Raw genomic sequence first — 16,912 nt, 5'->3', positions numbered from 1 at the left:
ATTCAAATTTCTTGTCTTCTCTTGTTAATGCACTGACAGTATGAGTTATAGGCCTGTGGTTAAAGCGACAGTTTTCCAATTCTCAAATGGCACAGAAGAAAGGGGAAATGACAAGCTGTTATTTAATGGGTACAATTTCAGTTTTACAAAAAGAAGAGAGTTCTGGAAATTGGCTGAACAACAATGTGAACATAATAACACCAGTGAAATTGTATACTTAAAAATGATTTAGATGCTAAATTCTGTTGTATGTATTTTACCATTAAAAAAAAAACAAAAAACTTAAGCTCTCACTAGGCCTCTGCTGCAAGGCCGCTGCCACTGACCTGAAAAAGATCAAGACAGCATTTGCACATTCAGTGAGTAAACAGAGTTACAGTTCTGGCCAATACCTGCAACTGCTATAAGGACTAGCAAGGAATGAAATCAACAAGGGGCTGAATCAGTATAAATGGCATGAAGAATTTATGAAGAGAAAACAATAAAAAGACTACTGAAACCTAATGATATGACCAAGAGATGTCATAAAAGCCATTTCTTAGAAGAGTTTGAAAACAATATTTGGTAAATGGAGTAATTTCATTCAAAACTTTGGAAGCAAAGACATCACTATGAGGAACTATGCTGGAACTATGAGGAACAAATGCTGTCCCTGCTTTTGTCACATATGGTCTATTACTTTTTGAAGCTATGAATTGATGTTTTTCATTGGTTCTTCAAAGTTTTCAGCCATTAGTTCTTCAGTTATTACCTATGATCCTTTTATCCTCCTCTTTTTGGCACTCTGATTAAACTTTTTTAAAAAAGATTTTCTAACTCTTATCCTTAGTGATTCTCTACTACATTCCTTCTCTCTGGGCTGCAGTTTGGATAATTTTTCTGACCTATCTTTCAATTGACTAAATTTTCTATTAAGCTGTTAAGTCTGCCCAGTATTTAACTTTGATTATACTTTTTATTTTTAGATGCTCTTTTTGATTTTTTCCAAATCTACTTGCTCTTATATTCAATATTTTTTCTTAAAATATATTATGAAATATATTTAAAATGTTTTGATATTTTTATTAGTAGATATTTGTTAAATATTAATAAACATTATGTATTTATAATGTATTTATATATTTCAAATATTTTTAAAAATTTGCTCTTATGTTCAATATGAAATTACTTCAATTTTAAGATAAAGGTGAATTCTTTCAGAGAGAATTTTGTTTGCTCTGATGACATATCTAAGGACACTACAAGTCCAGCATTACATGAAATCAAATGTTTACCTTTAAGTATTACCTTGAAGACCATTCAAGTATTATGAATGCAAGTTGCAACATACATGACAACCAATTTGTTAATGCATTCTCTAGGAAAATAGTTTTTTATTTTCCACTTAGTGCTAAAGTTCAAGAAAGGCAGTTATGTTTCAGTCCAGAAATGCCTGGAGTTGAGATAGAAGAGGCAAGCTCATTTCTTTTGTTCAGTCTTATGCCAAGGGTTAGCCCTCTCGGGGTTCTAATTTACCAGGAAAGAGGTTCTTCACGCAGATTCTGCATTCTGGTACGTCTTACCCTCTGAGCCTTCCAAGGGAGTGACAACTGATGCTCAAGTTCCATTAGTTTGACAAATATTCTCAAAGAAAAATTAGGCTTCAGTGTTATGTTCATCTCTCTGGGTTCTCACCTTCACTTAGAATTCTTACTTTCTCGCCAGTTCTTAGAGTAAGATATCTTAATGATACATAGCTAGAATCAGACTTTTGAAATGGCCTGTTAGTTCACCTCTGCTAGCACTTCCTTTGGCTATCTGAGTTGTCTGGTCCGTTTCTGCATAACCCTCAAAGCCTAGCACTGTGCTAGTGATATGCTAGGACCAGCACTTACTGGCTCATGAGAACCAGGTCCTCCTGAACGCCTCAGTCAATGACCACACAGAGTCAGCTGGAAGTCAGCCAGGTTATGAGTATTCACACTTCGGGGGCTGGCAAAAGCCATCACTCTACTCAACAGAGCTGGTTATTCAACAATTAACAGCACCTCACTGTGTCTCATACACTGTAGGTGTCCAAATAACAGACTGAACTATTGACAGAACCTTCCAATTATTACTCAACTTGCTAATTCATCCTCACTAGTAAGCTACTCACCTTCTCCTAGTAGATTATACATGGCCATAACTTCTAATGGGTATGATTTCTGGCTTATAATTCAGGACATATAAACATGCTAATCACCGTTGGAATACAGCAGCTTCCTCATCCACAGCCATTTTCTGATATAGTATATTAGAGCCATTTTTAAGTTCATAAGGAACTATTCATGAAGACGCCAAATACTCTTCCCCAATTAGTTGTTTAATTTTTAGTAATCTCACTAATTTAGCTCTCCTAAACTGAAGACACACTTACTATTTCTTCTAACTGGGCCCACAGAAAATCTGTTCTGGGTAGTTCTAGTTTTGCCATGAATTAGTACTATGACTTGAAACAGAACCATTATTTGTTTTGTACTTAAGGTTTCTTACCTAGATTATTAGACTATATGATTTTAAGATATTTAGGAGTACTAGATCATATTTTAAATTGACTTCTGTTTCCTCCTCAGTAACTACTCTCACTTACTTTCAGCTAAAATATTTTGCAAGCCTATAATGTTTACATACATGTTTATCAGCTGCTATTTCCAAGTCCCTAACACCATATTTATTAAATTTAGTACTTCTTCTATTATCAACAAATTCAGACCTTTGGATTTCAAATCCAAATAGATCATTCCTTTACTGAAATTTTATTCACTTCTTATTTTCTTATTTTATTCAGTCTTGACAACAGCCCTCTGAAAGGTCCTTCTCTTCACAACAGATTGCCTTTCTTTCCTCATTAAGAAAAACTTATTAAAAGTAATAGAGAAAGGTTAATCTTTCTTAATAAATACAACAGTATACAATATATTCTCCCATCTTGTTTAAACTGCTGCTGCTGCTAAGTTGCTTCAGTCATGTCCAACTCTGTTCGACCCCATAGACGGCAGCCCACCAGGCTCCTCCGTCCTGGGAGTCTCCAGGCAAGAACACTGGAGTGGGCTGCCATTTCCTTCTCCAATGCGTGAAATTGAAAAGTGAAAGTGAAGTCCCTCAGTCGTGTCTGACTCTTCGCAACCCCATGGACTGCAGCCTACCACGCTCCTCTGCCCATGGGATTTTCCAGGCAAGAGTACTGGAGTGGGTTGCCATGGCTTTCTCCATCTTGTTTAAACTACATAAGCTTATTTTCAAAAGGGCATAACTTTGTATATTATCATTTTGCAACTTTTCAACGAAACAATGTATTTTGCACCTCTTCCTCATTAGGACACGTCAATCTGCTTTATATCTTTTTAATAGATACATACTATTCTACTGTGTAAATTATCATAATAGAGTGGTGCAATCCTAACTGATGGCCTTTACACTGCTTTTAAAATTTCCCAATAAAAATTCTTAAACATTCTAATGAATATTTTTGTGACAGCATGTCTGTAAGATAAATTATCTTAATATATGATGACATAAAGAAGGTGGCATCTTCTTTGCTTCTCCCACGGAAAGGAGAGAATCTATTCCAAACTCCCTATTCCCCCATTCGGATCTGGGCTGGCCAGATTCTGACCAACCAAATATACTTCCCGACACTGGGACTTAAGAGACCTGTAACTTCTGTCTTCACCACTCTAACTTTCCTTCTTAGGACCCAGATGCCACTGATAAAATCCCCAGCAGCCACGAGGAGTGGCTTGTGTGGAGAGATCTAAGTCTGCCAGCCTATAACCCCTGCCATGTGCCCAGCCAGTAGTCAGTTATGAATGAAACAGTACGAATGGGAGATAAACTAAGTAGAAATTAATTCATTTTCAGAAATAGTTTCAAATATTTCTATTCAAGAACTTGCTGAGTTGGACTGTTTTTCCTTCCCAGCCTGTTTGGCCAACAAAATGTTGAAAAAGAAATGGAGAGCCTCTGGGCTAAGATCAAACCCAGTGCACAGTCAGTATAATGTAGCCTTGGAATCAAAGTCAAGTGAAGGATGTCTCTATGTTAAGACCTCAGAAAGATTTAAGGCACTGCTTTCTAGATCCTCTTAGCGAGAAAAAGGTTTCTAAAAACCTTAATGGCATTACCTCACACACCTGTAAGGGGGGCTGAGAACAATGGTGCAGGTGGCAGCCCCAGAGGAGGTTCTGGCCAGCTCTAGCTAAATCACAGCGGCAAGCAGCATCAGCTGCCAGCTGTGTGAGGGAGGCGCTTGGAGCTTTCACCATCCCAGTGCAAGTATCCAACACTACTTGGAGAAACCCAGCAAGGAATGAGAACTAACATGCTGCTACTGCTTAAAGCCACTAACTTTTGAAGTGTTTTGTTATGTAGCAATCTATAAACATTTGTATTGCTAAATGCTCTGCAAAGGTATTATCAGATACATTGTATCCCTTAGAATCCTGTGTTGATGTCCTAACCCCCCAATTCTTCAAAAATGTGACCTGAATTGAAGACTGGGTCTTAACAATCAAATTAAAATGAGGTCATAACAGTGGGCTCTAATCCAATGAGTAATGTCCTTAAATAAAGGGGAAATTTGGGTACATATACATAGATGCAAACAGATGCAGGGAGAATGACTATCGGCCAACCAAGAAGAAAGGCGTGGAACAGACCCTCATAACCCCTGGAAAGAACTGGCTCTTCTCACACCTTGAATTTGGATTTCAAGCCAGCAGAACTGTGAGACAGTACATTTCTACTGTTTAAGCCACCCAGTCTGTGGTACTTTGTTACAGCCCTAACAACCAATAAACAAGGGCTGCCTCAAATTGTGTTTCCAATGACATTATCTGAGATAACTCTTTTTTAATACCACCATTAATAGACATTGATGTTGAAACTCACAGCCCACAAACATTTCCTCTTAATTTGCATCTTGGCAAATTCATTCATATATTTTGCTCAGATTCATGCTGCTTATCAATTTATAGGATTTATTTATTTATTTTTTAATTTTTTATTAGTTGGAGGCTAATTACTTCACAACATTTCAGTGGGTTTTGTCATACATCGATATGAATCAGCCACTGAGTTACACGTATTCCCCATCCCGATCCCCCCTCCCACCTCCCTCTCCACCCGATTCCTCTGGGTCTTCCCAGTGCACCAGGCCCGAGCACTTGTCTCATGCATCCCACCTGGGCTGGTGATCTGTTTCACCATAGATAATATACATGCTGTTAATTTATAGGATTTAAGTTGATATTGCTGTCATTTGCACATGTATCTCAAAATAAAATTCTTTATAGATCTCTAACATATTAAAATTTTAAAACACACAGTAAAATTGGAGCTACAAATTAAAAAAGAATTCAAGTACATACCTCTTTTCTGTAATGATTGGCAGCATCCAAATTATCCAAAATAATAGTGTCTCCTAACAGCATACCAAATACTAAAAAATTCAACAAACAAATGTTAAAATTATGACATCTTTTTTGGTCATATTAAAATATTAACACAGACTTCTGCTGGTGAGCACACTGTTGTGTACCCAGAAGTTGAAATACAATGACTGCACATGAAACAGTTGAAAAACAAAAATGACATATTTTTTAAAAATTTTAACATATATTATTATAAAGTTTTCTTAGAAATAATGCTAACACAAGAATTTTATTCAATACTTTATTCTAATAGGAAAAGTAAGAGAAGTAAATAATAATACAACTATCATTTATAAACTAAATAAGAACATAATTTTCCATAATCAGTAATTTAAGTATCTGAATCACAAGCATAACATCTGTATAAAAAAGTCATGACTTCCTTTACCTGTTTCACAGTGTTCTACGTTATCTGGAAAAGTTAACAAGTCTCGGGCAAAGACGGGGTCTCCAATGGGTTTAAAATACAATCTTCCATTTCGGTAATGAGGTAGAGGTCTGAATTTAAAAAAGGTTTTAAACAAAATATGTAACTTATCATCAAAAAATATGTGTATGATGAAAAACATATGAATACACTGATTATCTCTGTGATCACAGCTTCCTACGCACAGGTAATACTCCTAAATGCTTAACTGTTACGCCTTTGGAAAGGAAAACAGTATTTACCATTAAAAAAATACCTGTTCTTAGTTTTATCTGTCCTCAATTAGTTTGTAAAATTGATATAAACTAAGCTTTGTTTATTTATGACAAGAAGAGATGCAGCCTCTCGAGCTGGCCCTAAACTAGGATGCCAATGATATGACTGTCTCATGTGGAGAGTGGCCCTAGAATGTCTGAGGGCATGGGCAAGGCCAAGGCTGAGAACATGGAAAAGAAGCAGCCCAGTACTCTGGCCACCTATCCTCTGACACAGTGTACAGAATGACCAACTGAAATCCAGGGATAACAATGAGATTCAAGAGATGGAGGCTGACTGGGGTGTCAGGGCTTCCCCTGCCCACATAGGGTAGCTTTCCCCAAATTGTGCAGGTAGGAGTAGAGGGTGGAGTGGCTTTAAGAGCTAGTTAACTCAATCCCAGTAGGAGGAACAAGACCAGGAACGGAGGATAACTAGTTTTTAGAGCAAGCATTAGCCTTAAATAACAAATTCATACTTTTTTTAAATAAAGGATTCTTAATGTGATCCTCAGGGATAATGGGAAAAAAAATAGAAGACCTCCTGAAGGGAAAATTACTTTCAGAAAAATTATTACTCTTTTCAACACAGTCACTATGATTAAATAGGACATCCCATGTTATTTAAAATGGGTACTGACTGGGAGCAGAGTGGGAGATTTTAGAAGCAGACAGATTTGAGTTCAAATTCCAGCTGTTTCCTTGATTTATGTTTAGATTACAAAGTGAAATAAAATGTCAGTTTAATGACATAGTAAGCTCTTAATTTTCACTTCGCAGGAAATAGATGGGGAAACAGTGGAAACAGCGTCAGACTTTATTTTTTTGGGCTCCAAAATCACTGCAGATAGTGACTGCAGCCATGAAATTAAAAGACGCTTACTCTTTGGAAGGAAAGTTATGACCAACCTAGATAGCATATTAAAAAGCAGAGATATTACTTTGTCAACAAAGGTCCATCTAGTCAAGGCTATGGTTTTTCCAGTGGTCAGGTATGGATGTGCGAGTTGGACTGTAAAGAAAGCTGAGCACCGAAAAATTGATGCTTTTGAACTGTGGTGTTGGAGAAGACTCTTGAGAGTCCCTTGGACTGCAAGGAGATCCAACCAGTCCAGGAGATCAGTCCTGGGTGTTCATTGGAAGGACTGATGTTGAAGCTGAAACTCCAATACTTTGGCTACCTCATGCGAAGAACTGACTCATTGGAAAAGACTCTGATGCTGAGAGGGATTGGGGGCAGGAGGAGAAGGGGATGACAGAGGATGAGATGGCTGGATGGCATCACTGACTCAATGGACATGAGTTTGAGTAAACTCTGGGAGCTGGTGATGGACAGGAGGCCTGGCGTGCTGCGATTCATGGGGTTGCAAAGAGTCGGACACAACTGAGCAACTGAACTGAACTGAACTGACTGAAGCTCTTAATTTAGTTTCCATCCTCCTTCAAGTCCCATTTCTACTCAACTGTAGGCCTTGCAAAACTTTGTTTAGGAATCTGAGAAAATTTTTGGTCAATATTCTGTTATATATTTTAATTTCTTTTTTGCTTTGCTATCACCATTTTGTTTGAGTCTTTTAAGGCAGCTTGTTAAAAATAGTCAAAACTAGAGTACACATAAAATACTTAAATGGCTAACTGGTTTGCATGGTTATGCTGAAAAACTTATTTTGAAAAGTAAATGGGAAAACAATTAGAGAAAACAGATTTATATATAAACACAGATGTAACATCCTAACTAGATGATCTCTTACATTTCAGTTTTGCTAATGGCAGTTCCAATAGAGGCCTTCTCTATCTAGATGATGGCTGTTTATTTTTATAGGACTTACAACAGGACAAAAGACACTGATCTACACTCTTACTCCAAATAAAGGAGTTCAATAGTCTGTTAATGATCATGACATCTCACCATCCTTCCCTTTCGTGTTTGTTTGTATGTGTATCTGTCATATAAACAAATAACATTTAACTGGCAAATTAAACCTGGCAAGCCTATGTGATCAAATACACTGCAACACTGATCTTAATGAAGATCATATTTGTGAGGAAGACAAAAATTAATGTAGATAATCTGAGTCACTTCTCTATTTTAGGCACCTTTCAGAGAAATTTTATTTATTAAAAAATTTTTTTTTTCAGAGAAATTTTAAAATTCTATGATTTGATAAAAAAATAGAACAGGTATTTTTTTTTTTTTTAAATCACCACTTTCATTTTTTTCTGACCTTTTCCAATCTGGAAGAGTCTTCTTATAAATAGAATCGAGGGGCAACACCTGCTGACGACCTTGGGTTTCATCATAAATCCGACGTGCAGCATCAGTGGTCAGGGTGACCACACAGTCCATGTCACTTGCCAGATGCCAGGAGATGACCATGGCAGCTCTATCATCTTCAATCTGCGCCAGGTGTGCAATCTAGAAGCCGTTTTAAAAAATCAGGTTAAGAAACTTCTAAATATATTAAATATATTAAAAGTCAACATCCAAACAGCAAAAGCACTTTTTTTGGGAAACATTCATATGAATTAGCAAAAAATTCTCAAACTGTAAAAGCTTACTGGCTTAAATATTTTAAATGGTCTCTTATGCTATTTAATTTCAAAAAACTATTTCACAGATTAAACTACAGTAAATTTTGCCAATAACCAAATAAAAATATTTGGCATATTATCAGTTAGGTGAGGTACCTTTTTTTCACATTCATCTCTCTACTACTGGGTGTGTCAATTGTTAAAAGCATAAAACACACTTAAACCTAAATATAGCTATACCCTTCTAAGTAGATCATTTATGCCGATGATATTTTAGAAAATAAATCTAAATATCATAAATAAGAATCATTTCTTCCATTTTTATAAACTCTGTAGGGCTCAGAATTAACAGTCACTTCCCTATCTACAAGAACAGTTGACCACCGAACAACTGCATGGAGATTATGTATGGAGGGTACGGAGGTTAGGGCCACCGACCCTTTGATCAACTGGAAATCTGTATGTAACTTCACAGTCAGTCATCCATACCTAGTTTTACATCCAAGGATTTAACCATTAGGCAGTACTGTAGTCGGTATTTAGTTTAAAAAAAAAAAAAAAAGTCTGTGTGTAAGTGGACCTTCACAGTTCAAACCTTTGCTACTGAAGGGTCAACTGTACAACCATCCATCTGTATCCACAGGGAACTGGTTCCAGGAATCCCCTCAGATACTAAAATCTGTGGATACTTAAATCATTTATATAAAATGTCACAGTATTTGCATATAACATTAAATATATTTTAAACCATTTCTAGATTACTTATAATACCCAATACAATGTGAATGCTATGTAAATAATTGCCTGCATGTGCATGTGACAAACTCAAGTTTCACTTTCTGGAACTTTCTAGAATTTTCCCCCGCAAATATTTTTCCTCTGCAGTTGACTGAATTCAAGGAATTAGAACCTGCGGATGCAGAGGAACCACTGGATTTTAGTCACAAGTTTGTTCAAAGTTTTCTTCCTCAAAGTCCAACATTGCTCAAAAAGCCTTGCTCAAAAGCTGAGTTTTTGTGGCTGATTTGAAAAGTCATTTATTACACTGGTATGGTTACATTTACCCTTTATTCTTACCTGATCCGGTAGCAAACACCTGCCCTAACAATGAGAATGTTGTGTCACTGTTAAAAACATCACAGTGTCCACCCTGTAGAGCAATTCCCCCTTATCTGCAGTTTCTCCTTCCCCAATTTCAGTTATCCAATCAATAGCAGTCTGAAAACAATAAATGAAAATTTAAGAAGTAAACAGTTCATAGGTTTTAAGTGCACACCATCTCAGCAGTGTGATGAAATTTCACTCCAGCCCGCCTGGGATCCCCAACCACTGATATCGTCATGGCTCCACGACCCAGTATCACACAAAACCTACAGAAAACAAGACAATAAAATGTACTGCCCCGTAAAAGGCTGAAACACAAACCTTTCCCAAAACATCTCCACTGCCTTTAGTATAATTTGGAAGAGTACATGATCTTCTGGGTTTTTTCTTTAGTTCTTCCTGTTCTGATAGCTTTCTTTTCAAAAGTGCTTCAATGTGTGGCATCTGTAATTTTATAAAGAATAATTAACTGCAAGGCCGATTACAATGAGTCTTGTACAAGGTAGAGAAAATAGCAGAGAAAAACCAACAATTTGGACAACTCAATTACACAGAAGTTACTACATAGCCACTCTTTTCTTTTGAGAATATGATCATAGAAATGTAAAGCATCAACCTTACTGACTCTTTTTTTCTTAGTTAAGAATTATATAAGACCTATAATAAGACTTACGAGTTATACACATAAAGAATATAAGCTCTAAAAAATCTATTGTCTTTTGTCACTTTCTCTCATTTTCTTTGCCACCGATTATTACTTAGGCCACTTCAGTGAAAGTTCTCAACTTGGTGTATTATTAATATAACTTACTAGTATCATTAGATCAGAAACACAAACTGCAATTTCTTTGAAAAGAGCACTCCATTATTGTTAGTCTATTTCAATGTCCAGTAAGTGACTGGATTATAATCCCCATATGGCTTAGGACCCCAAAACAATAGTGTCAACATTCCTAATAAAATATGAATGACTAAAAACAAATTATAGGCTAGAATTAAAAAAAAAAAAAACTTTTCACATATACTTGGAAACTGTACCTGCTGTGTTGTAGAAATGTCAATATTGTGGTTTTTCAGTTCGTTTCGCAACTGGGCCTCTTTTAATTTTGCTTCTTCAACTTGGCCTAAAATTAAAAACAAAAACTATCAATTTGTGATAGCTCTTATAATAGTTTTTGAAAAATGTTTTCAATCCCTTTTTTCCTTTTAATAATTGATGCTAAAATGAAAAATGATAATTATAGAAATCTTAAACTAAAAATCTAAAATTAACATTCACATCTAATATACAAAAAGAAAACACAAAATGAATGCAACTAGAGGTATTATAAACTGCAAACTACAAGTAATCTTGGATAAGTTATTTAATTCTAATCCACATGAATATATGTAATATATACATAATTACATAAGGTTATTCTAAGAAAACAAGACTTTTTAAAGAACAATTTTTAGTACTACAAATTATGTATTATTTCATTACTTGGTTCATATTACCCTCTAAATATCCCTGATATGTGAAAAAATTTGACAAATGGAAAGCAATGATAGTGCATCACTAACAGTACAGACATTATTAAAAACTGTAGCAAATATGCCATGTATTTATTAAAAAACAAATTAACTATTTCTCTGCTGCAGATGTTTGTAAATTAAACTACACACAGTCAAACTAAAACTTAAATTACACATCACTTTTTCAGTGATATTGTCATCTAGTATCTTTTGCCAAATGCTAAAGCTAGATATAAACATTATTATTATGTCAAAACCCTTACATTCATATAGATTCAGATTCCTAATAAAAATTGCAAAATTTTGTAGGTAAACAAGAAATATGTTTATGTAAAGACAAGAATGCTTCATCATAAGATTGAATGATGAGTAATATAAACCACTACTTCTATCCTTCTGCCGTGTCCTGCGGTTTTACTTCTAAGTCCAGGGAGGCAGACAATGTTTGTGTCCCATAGACTCAACCTTCCGTCTCACCACTACCCAAAGCATCATTTTCTATCACTTGTGAACACAAAACGACTTACACTTCATCTCATCAAGAAGCTGCTTGCTGGTATCAAATAAAGTTCTGTACACTGTAATAGACTTGGATAATTGGTCCTTTTCTTTTGTAAGTGCTGCCATTTGTTGCTGCTTCTTAACATCTAAGAAAAAACATTCAGGTAACTTATTTCACTTTTTAAATTGTGACTTTTCCAAAATGTCATCACAAGATTAGATAACCAGTAAGCACCATTTAATGGAAAGCAAAACAGTTATTCAAAGTACCACAAACTCAAGAGTTTATCTTCTAGTTTCCTAGAAACTTACCATTGTAAAACATAAATGGTAGGATATATGATTCTAACGTTCTTGATAAAGCTGGCAGCCGAGGCTCAAACACAATAAAATATTCAGTACTATCCCTTCCAGGACTGTTTTCTGCTAGCACTAGACTCTGTATAAAGAAAAGAGCAGTAAGGAAAAACAAGTTTTGAAAAGATATCTGTAAATATACAAATTTATATATCTCATTGTGCTCTATTTTCAAGTAAGTAGTAAATTTAAAAGGCAAAACTGACTGACCTGTGAGATTCACTAAGCATTCACTCAAACATCAGCAGCACCATCCAAGACATAAAACTCTTTGGTGTTGGTTTGAAAGCCAAATTATCTTATCAATAAATAGCTTATGCAAAAATTATATAAATAGAAAACTACGAGAAAAAGTATCTTCCAAACCAGAAATATCAATGGCTTCTTATATCTTGACCAGAAATGGCTTGATTTCTATCTTTAATTTGAAGCAGTGTGAAACAACTGATGGTGGGAAAGTTATAAAAATAATCACAAAGAAGTACACAAAGCCCAGTGCTGAGTTTCAGTTACAGCTGTTACCATGGAAGCAGACCCACCAGTCCCAGGTGACCAAACAAGAGGTCCTGAAAAGCTCTAAAGATTTGGGCTTTTTTATGTATTTTTATTCATTAATGCACACACAAAAAAACTTCTGATATATTTTATAGCATATAGCTAGTAAATAATGCAATACAAATATCTATATCCTAAATAATCTTTTCAGTCTTACAAGGAAACAGTGGGTACTAGCTGTTTCATTTTTTAGACCATAGTAATCAAGTTCAGAGAAATAAAATTTTTAAAAATCTAAATCAACAGAACACCATAGAACAATCCATGAAATAATAAAATAAGTCTATCATTAAACCAATGCCCAATCCCACTTGGTTTCTGAAAGCTGTTTTCAATGTACTTATATGAATATAAACACAAAAATAAAACTGTTTACACTTAGAATATAACAAACTTTACTGTAGCAATTTGCTTTCAGCACTAATTTTGATCTGTCAATTCAAGTAAATGTTTAGTTACCAATTTTTTACATTTATGCATAGTATAGATATAATATACTATAATATTCTTTCACTGGGTGATGAACAGTTTAGTAAAAAATTTTAGCTAGTACTTATAATACAGCAAAGAAAGAATCTTTATATACCTCTTGGTATGTTCTCTAGACTATCAAGAGAAATATAATGACTTGTTAAAAGTTTATTTTAATAGGTAGTATCAAATTTCTCTTGAAAATGTCTACATCAATTTATCCCCTCATCATTAGTGTGTAATATCCAGTTCCCCTGATGTTTGGCTAACACTTATTATCAATCAAGCTTTTTTTTCTTTTTTCTAAAAAATGTATTAAAAACAACCAATTATTACTGTTTTAACTATCATTTCCCAGATTACTACTGAGGTCATGCTTCCTGTTTATTAGTTATTTATACCTTCTCTTCCACTCCTGTTTATATTCTTTATCATTTATTTTTCTACCAGATTGTCTTTTTTTCTTATTGATTTGCAGGAAGTTCTTCAGAATGTTTTAAAAGTATGTTCAATATACTGTACTAATATACAATTATACCAAAATATTATTAATCCTCTATTTACATATTTAAATATAAAATCTTATCCTTGATGTCTTATTTAAGGAGGCCTTTCCTATCTCCAAGTTCTACAGTTTGTAATCTATGAGTTCAGTTTACCAAAATCCACAGAATAACAGAACTGAAGAGAACTGAAGAGTCCAAAACTGGATTCATATACAAATGGCAACTTGAAAAGCAAGCAATGGACAAATACATAGCAGAGTAAAATTTAGATCAAGAAGGCAAATGATAAAGAATTTGAGTAACACAATTAACAAACATGAATAAATATAAATTTAGATTAAAGCTTTAAAGAAAGCAGTACACATTCTTTTCTAGCAAACGGGAACATTTATCAATGACTGTGTTCTAGACCCAGTGTCTCCTAAATGTCCCTAATGACAAGAATCACCTGCACAAATCAGATCAGATCAGATCTCACAGCCCTGCCCCAGACCTACCAAATTAATACATGGTCAGGAGCCAAGTAGGACCTGAGAGATTTCTGCTTCAACGTGATACTAGGAACCTCTAGTGGAAATTCACATGCATGACACGAATCTGACAGAACATGTAGCTGTGGGAGAATAGTTTATGTCACCATCTCAACCTCAGAAATGCGTACAGCAGGGTAAGCAAATGCCTGCAACTGTGGCCAAGGAAACAGGACAAAGGTAACCTGGATACAGGGAGTGGGCACCTGTGTTTTCCAATACAAACTGACTCTGCATGTTCAAAATGCCTTCCCTGCCCTTCTCTCTTTTTCAACTTGTGGTTTCATTACCTAATCTTTGTTAAGAGTATAAGAAAATTTCACTTTACCCTCAACCATAATAAAAATAAAAGAACAAGTGTAAATATAAGTAGCAACTGACACTTGCCCTCAATGTCAAGGAATGAAAAGCAGCAGCATGGATGCAGCTGACTGGAAAATCCTACTACCTGAAGAGAATCTTGGCCCAGTACTGCCAAGTCTTTCAAATTCTCCAAATAAACCAGGAATTTGGAGATGTTCAGCTTGTTCATTGGTCTGGCAAAGACCATTACAGCATTACAGAAAAAGATCTCTGTCTGAAAATTCAGGAATTTTTAAAGTGTTGAAAACTAATTAAAATGGAAATGCTATAATGGTCAATCTTTGCCAGACCAACCAACAAGTCAAACTGTAGACCAGGTACAAGATGGCAGATTCCCCAACTGTAAGCCTAATATTGTTAAAACAATGTGAAGAAAGCTGATGGAAGCACTGCTGATAAAACTTTGGAAAGAAACTAAATTTTCACTTTAGGATTGATCAAATAAATTATAACCATCAACACAACAATGTCGATTTATTCGTGAGATACAGATATGTGTATGGATGTCAGAGTTGAACCATAAAGAAAGCTGAGCGCCGAAGAATTGATGCTTTTAAATTGTAGTATTGGAGAAGACTCTTGAGAGTCTCCTTGGACTGCAAGGAGATTAAACCAGTCAAGTGTAAAGGAGCTCAGTCCTGAAGAGTCACTGGAAGGACTGATGCTGAAGCTCCAAGACTTTGGTCACCTAATGTGAAGAACTGACTCACTGTAAAAGACCCTAATGCTGGGAAAGACTGAAGGCAGGAGGAGAAGGGGATGACAGAGGATTGGATGGCACCACCAACTCGATGAACATAAGTTTGAGAAAGCTCCGGGAGTTGGTGAAGGACACGGAAGGTTGGCATGCTGCAGTCTATAGGGTCACAAACAGTCAGACACACGTGAGCGACTGAACTGAACTGACAGATATACAGCAAGGATGTACGAAATGAGAAAAGATTTCACTAAAGTAGAGTTCCAATGTATTAATGAAACTTTACACCCTCCTCCACATCTACATAAATCACATTCACAGGACATCCATGCAGTGTTAGTTTATATACAGAAAAGTGTGGAAGGTTATACACTGAATTGCTAATCATCAGTATCTTGGAATGGTGATAGTACAGTGGTTATTTTTTGATGTTCTCTCACTGGGTATGCTTTATAGAAGCAAAGCTATTTCCATTTTGGAAAAAAAAAATGAGAAAGATAAGCTGGTCTTACTAAACTTTTCTAGATATGTGTACATTTTACCTGGGCTATGTTTGATTCTATTTCTATCCACAGGATGCTGGCTTTTCAATGAAACATGATTATACTGTCACTGAAGTTAAAACAATCCAGTCACAGAAAAAAGTCATCCACAGGGGAAAAGAAAAATACGGTCTTTCTTTCTAACAGTAACAGTGATCATGGGTTCAATGTATAATAGCTCAGAACAAAAATCAAAATAGCTGATTTTCCAATTTAATGCTATAATTAGAATATCATCATAGCTATACATACAAAAGAACAAGTATAATAATATTGTGGTTTAAACTATTAAAAACCAAAACCTTATCTACTAGAAGACAAAAATATTACCGTGATTTCAGCTGAACCTTTCACAAAGGGAAATTCAAGCGTTCTAATTTTCCCATTAAAGAGAGGTATGTCATCTTCTTCATTAGAACCTTTAATGGTAGCCATTACAGTGCCAATCAAATCAACTCCAGTATGATTGTTGTAGTCATCCTTAAAGTAAACAATGAAAAGTTTCAGAAAACTAATTAAAAGAAGCGGGGGGAAAAAAGATCAAACACAGAGATGAACATGGGAAAATCAGAAATATGACCTATTTCTAAAGTTCCAAATATTAAATCACCCTGATCCTTCTTACTCCAAACACAGAATTCAGATCTCAGAGTTAGAGCTCTACAGGCAGGCAATAATCCCCAAAACCATAAAAGCACCAAAAGTTTCCACCTAGTACAATGATTCCCAACTTTATTAAAAGGACTCACATTTAAAAAAGTGTTATGTACCTTCCACATCTATTTAAGATCAAGGGAAAACCAGTTTAAGAACCACGTAAATTTCATGGTCTAAAACAGAAAAACACACTGAAGGTGTTAACAACTCTATTAGCCAAATTTTTCAAAAAATGAAGTCCCACTAGTGTGTTTTACATGCTGTTGTTAGTATTTTTAGCAGCCTTATTTTTGCTTACCCTCTGGGTAACCAGAAAGTTTTAAGGAGCTCATTATGATCAGTCATGATGGCAAACCTCTTCAAAATACATACTTAATTACTTCCTGCCCCTCATTGAAATGGACACTGAAGAATCGACTTACTTAACACATTCATAATACTTACATGA

At 35.3% G+C, this 16,912-nt stretch overlaps 1 protein-coding gene across 2 annotated transcripts in view; it reads right to left on the bottom strand.

Annotated features, from left to right (window-relative positions):
* The window catches only part of SMCHD1 (structural maintenance of chromosomes flexible hinge domain containing 1), a 122,877-nt gene that overhangs the window by 20,828 nt on the left and 85,137 nt on the right, over positions 1-16,912 (bottom strand). For both annotated transcript variants that reach the window (XM_061131061.1, XM_061131062.1), the window contains exons 37-44: positions 16,138-16,287; positions 12,099-12,225; positions 11,813-11,932; positions 10,809-10,894; positions 10,092-10,214; positions 8,360-8,550; positions 5,842-5,951; positions 5,391-5,461 (exon numbers count right to left, since the gene is read on the bottom strand). In XM_061131061.1, the coding sequence (XP_060987044.1) occupies positions 5,391-5,461; positions 5,842-5,951; positions 8,360-8,550; positions 10,092-10,214; positions 10,809-10,894; positions 11,813-11,932; positions 12,099-12,225; positions 16,138-16,287 (978 nt within the window). The remainder of the gene's footprint in view (positions 1-5,390; positions 5,462-5,841; positions 5,952-8,359; positions 8,551-10,091; positions 10,215-10,808; positions 10,895-11,812; positions 11,933-12,098; positions 12,226-16,137; positions 16,288-16,912) is intronic.

Source organism: Dama dama, chromosome 27, assembly GCF_033118175.1.
Source record: "Dama dama isolate Ldn47 chromosome 27, ASM3311817v1, whole genome shotgun sequence".
In the NCBI taxonomy this organism is placed as follows: domain Eukaryota; kingdom Metazoa; phylum Chordata; class Mammalia; order Artiodactyla; family Cervidae; genus Dama; species Dama dama.
Note: the sequence above shows the minus strand (reverse complement) of the source record. Positions and strands in the feature narration are given on the sequence as shown.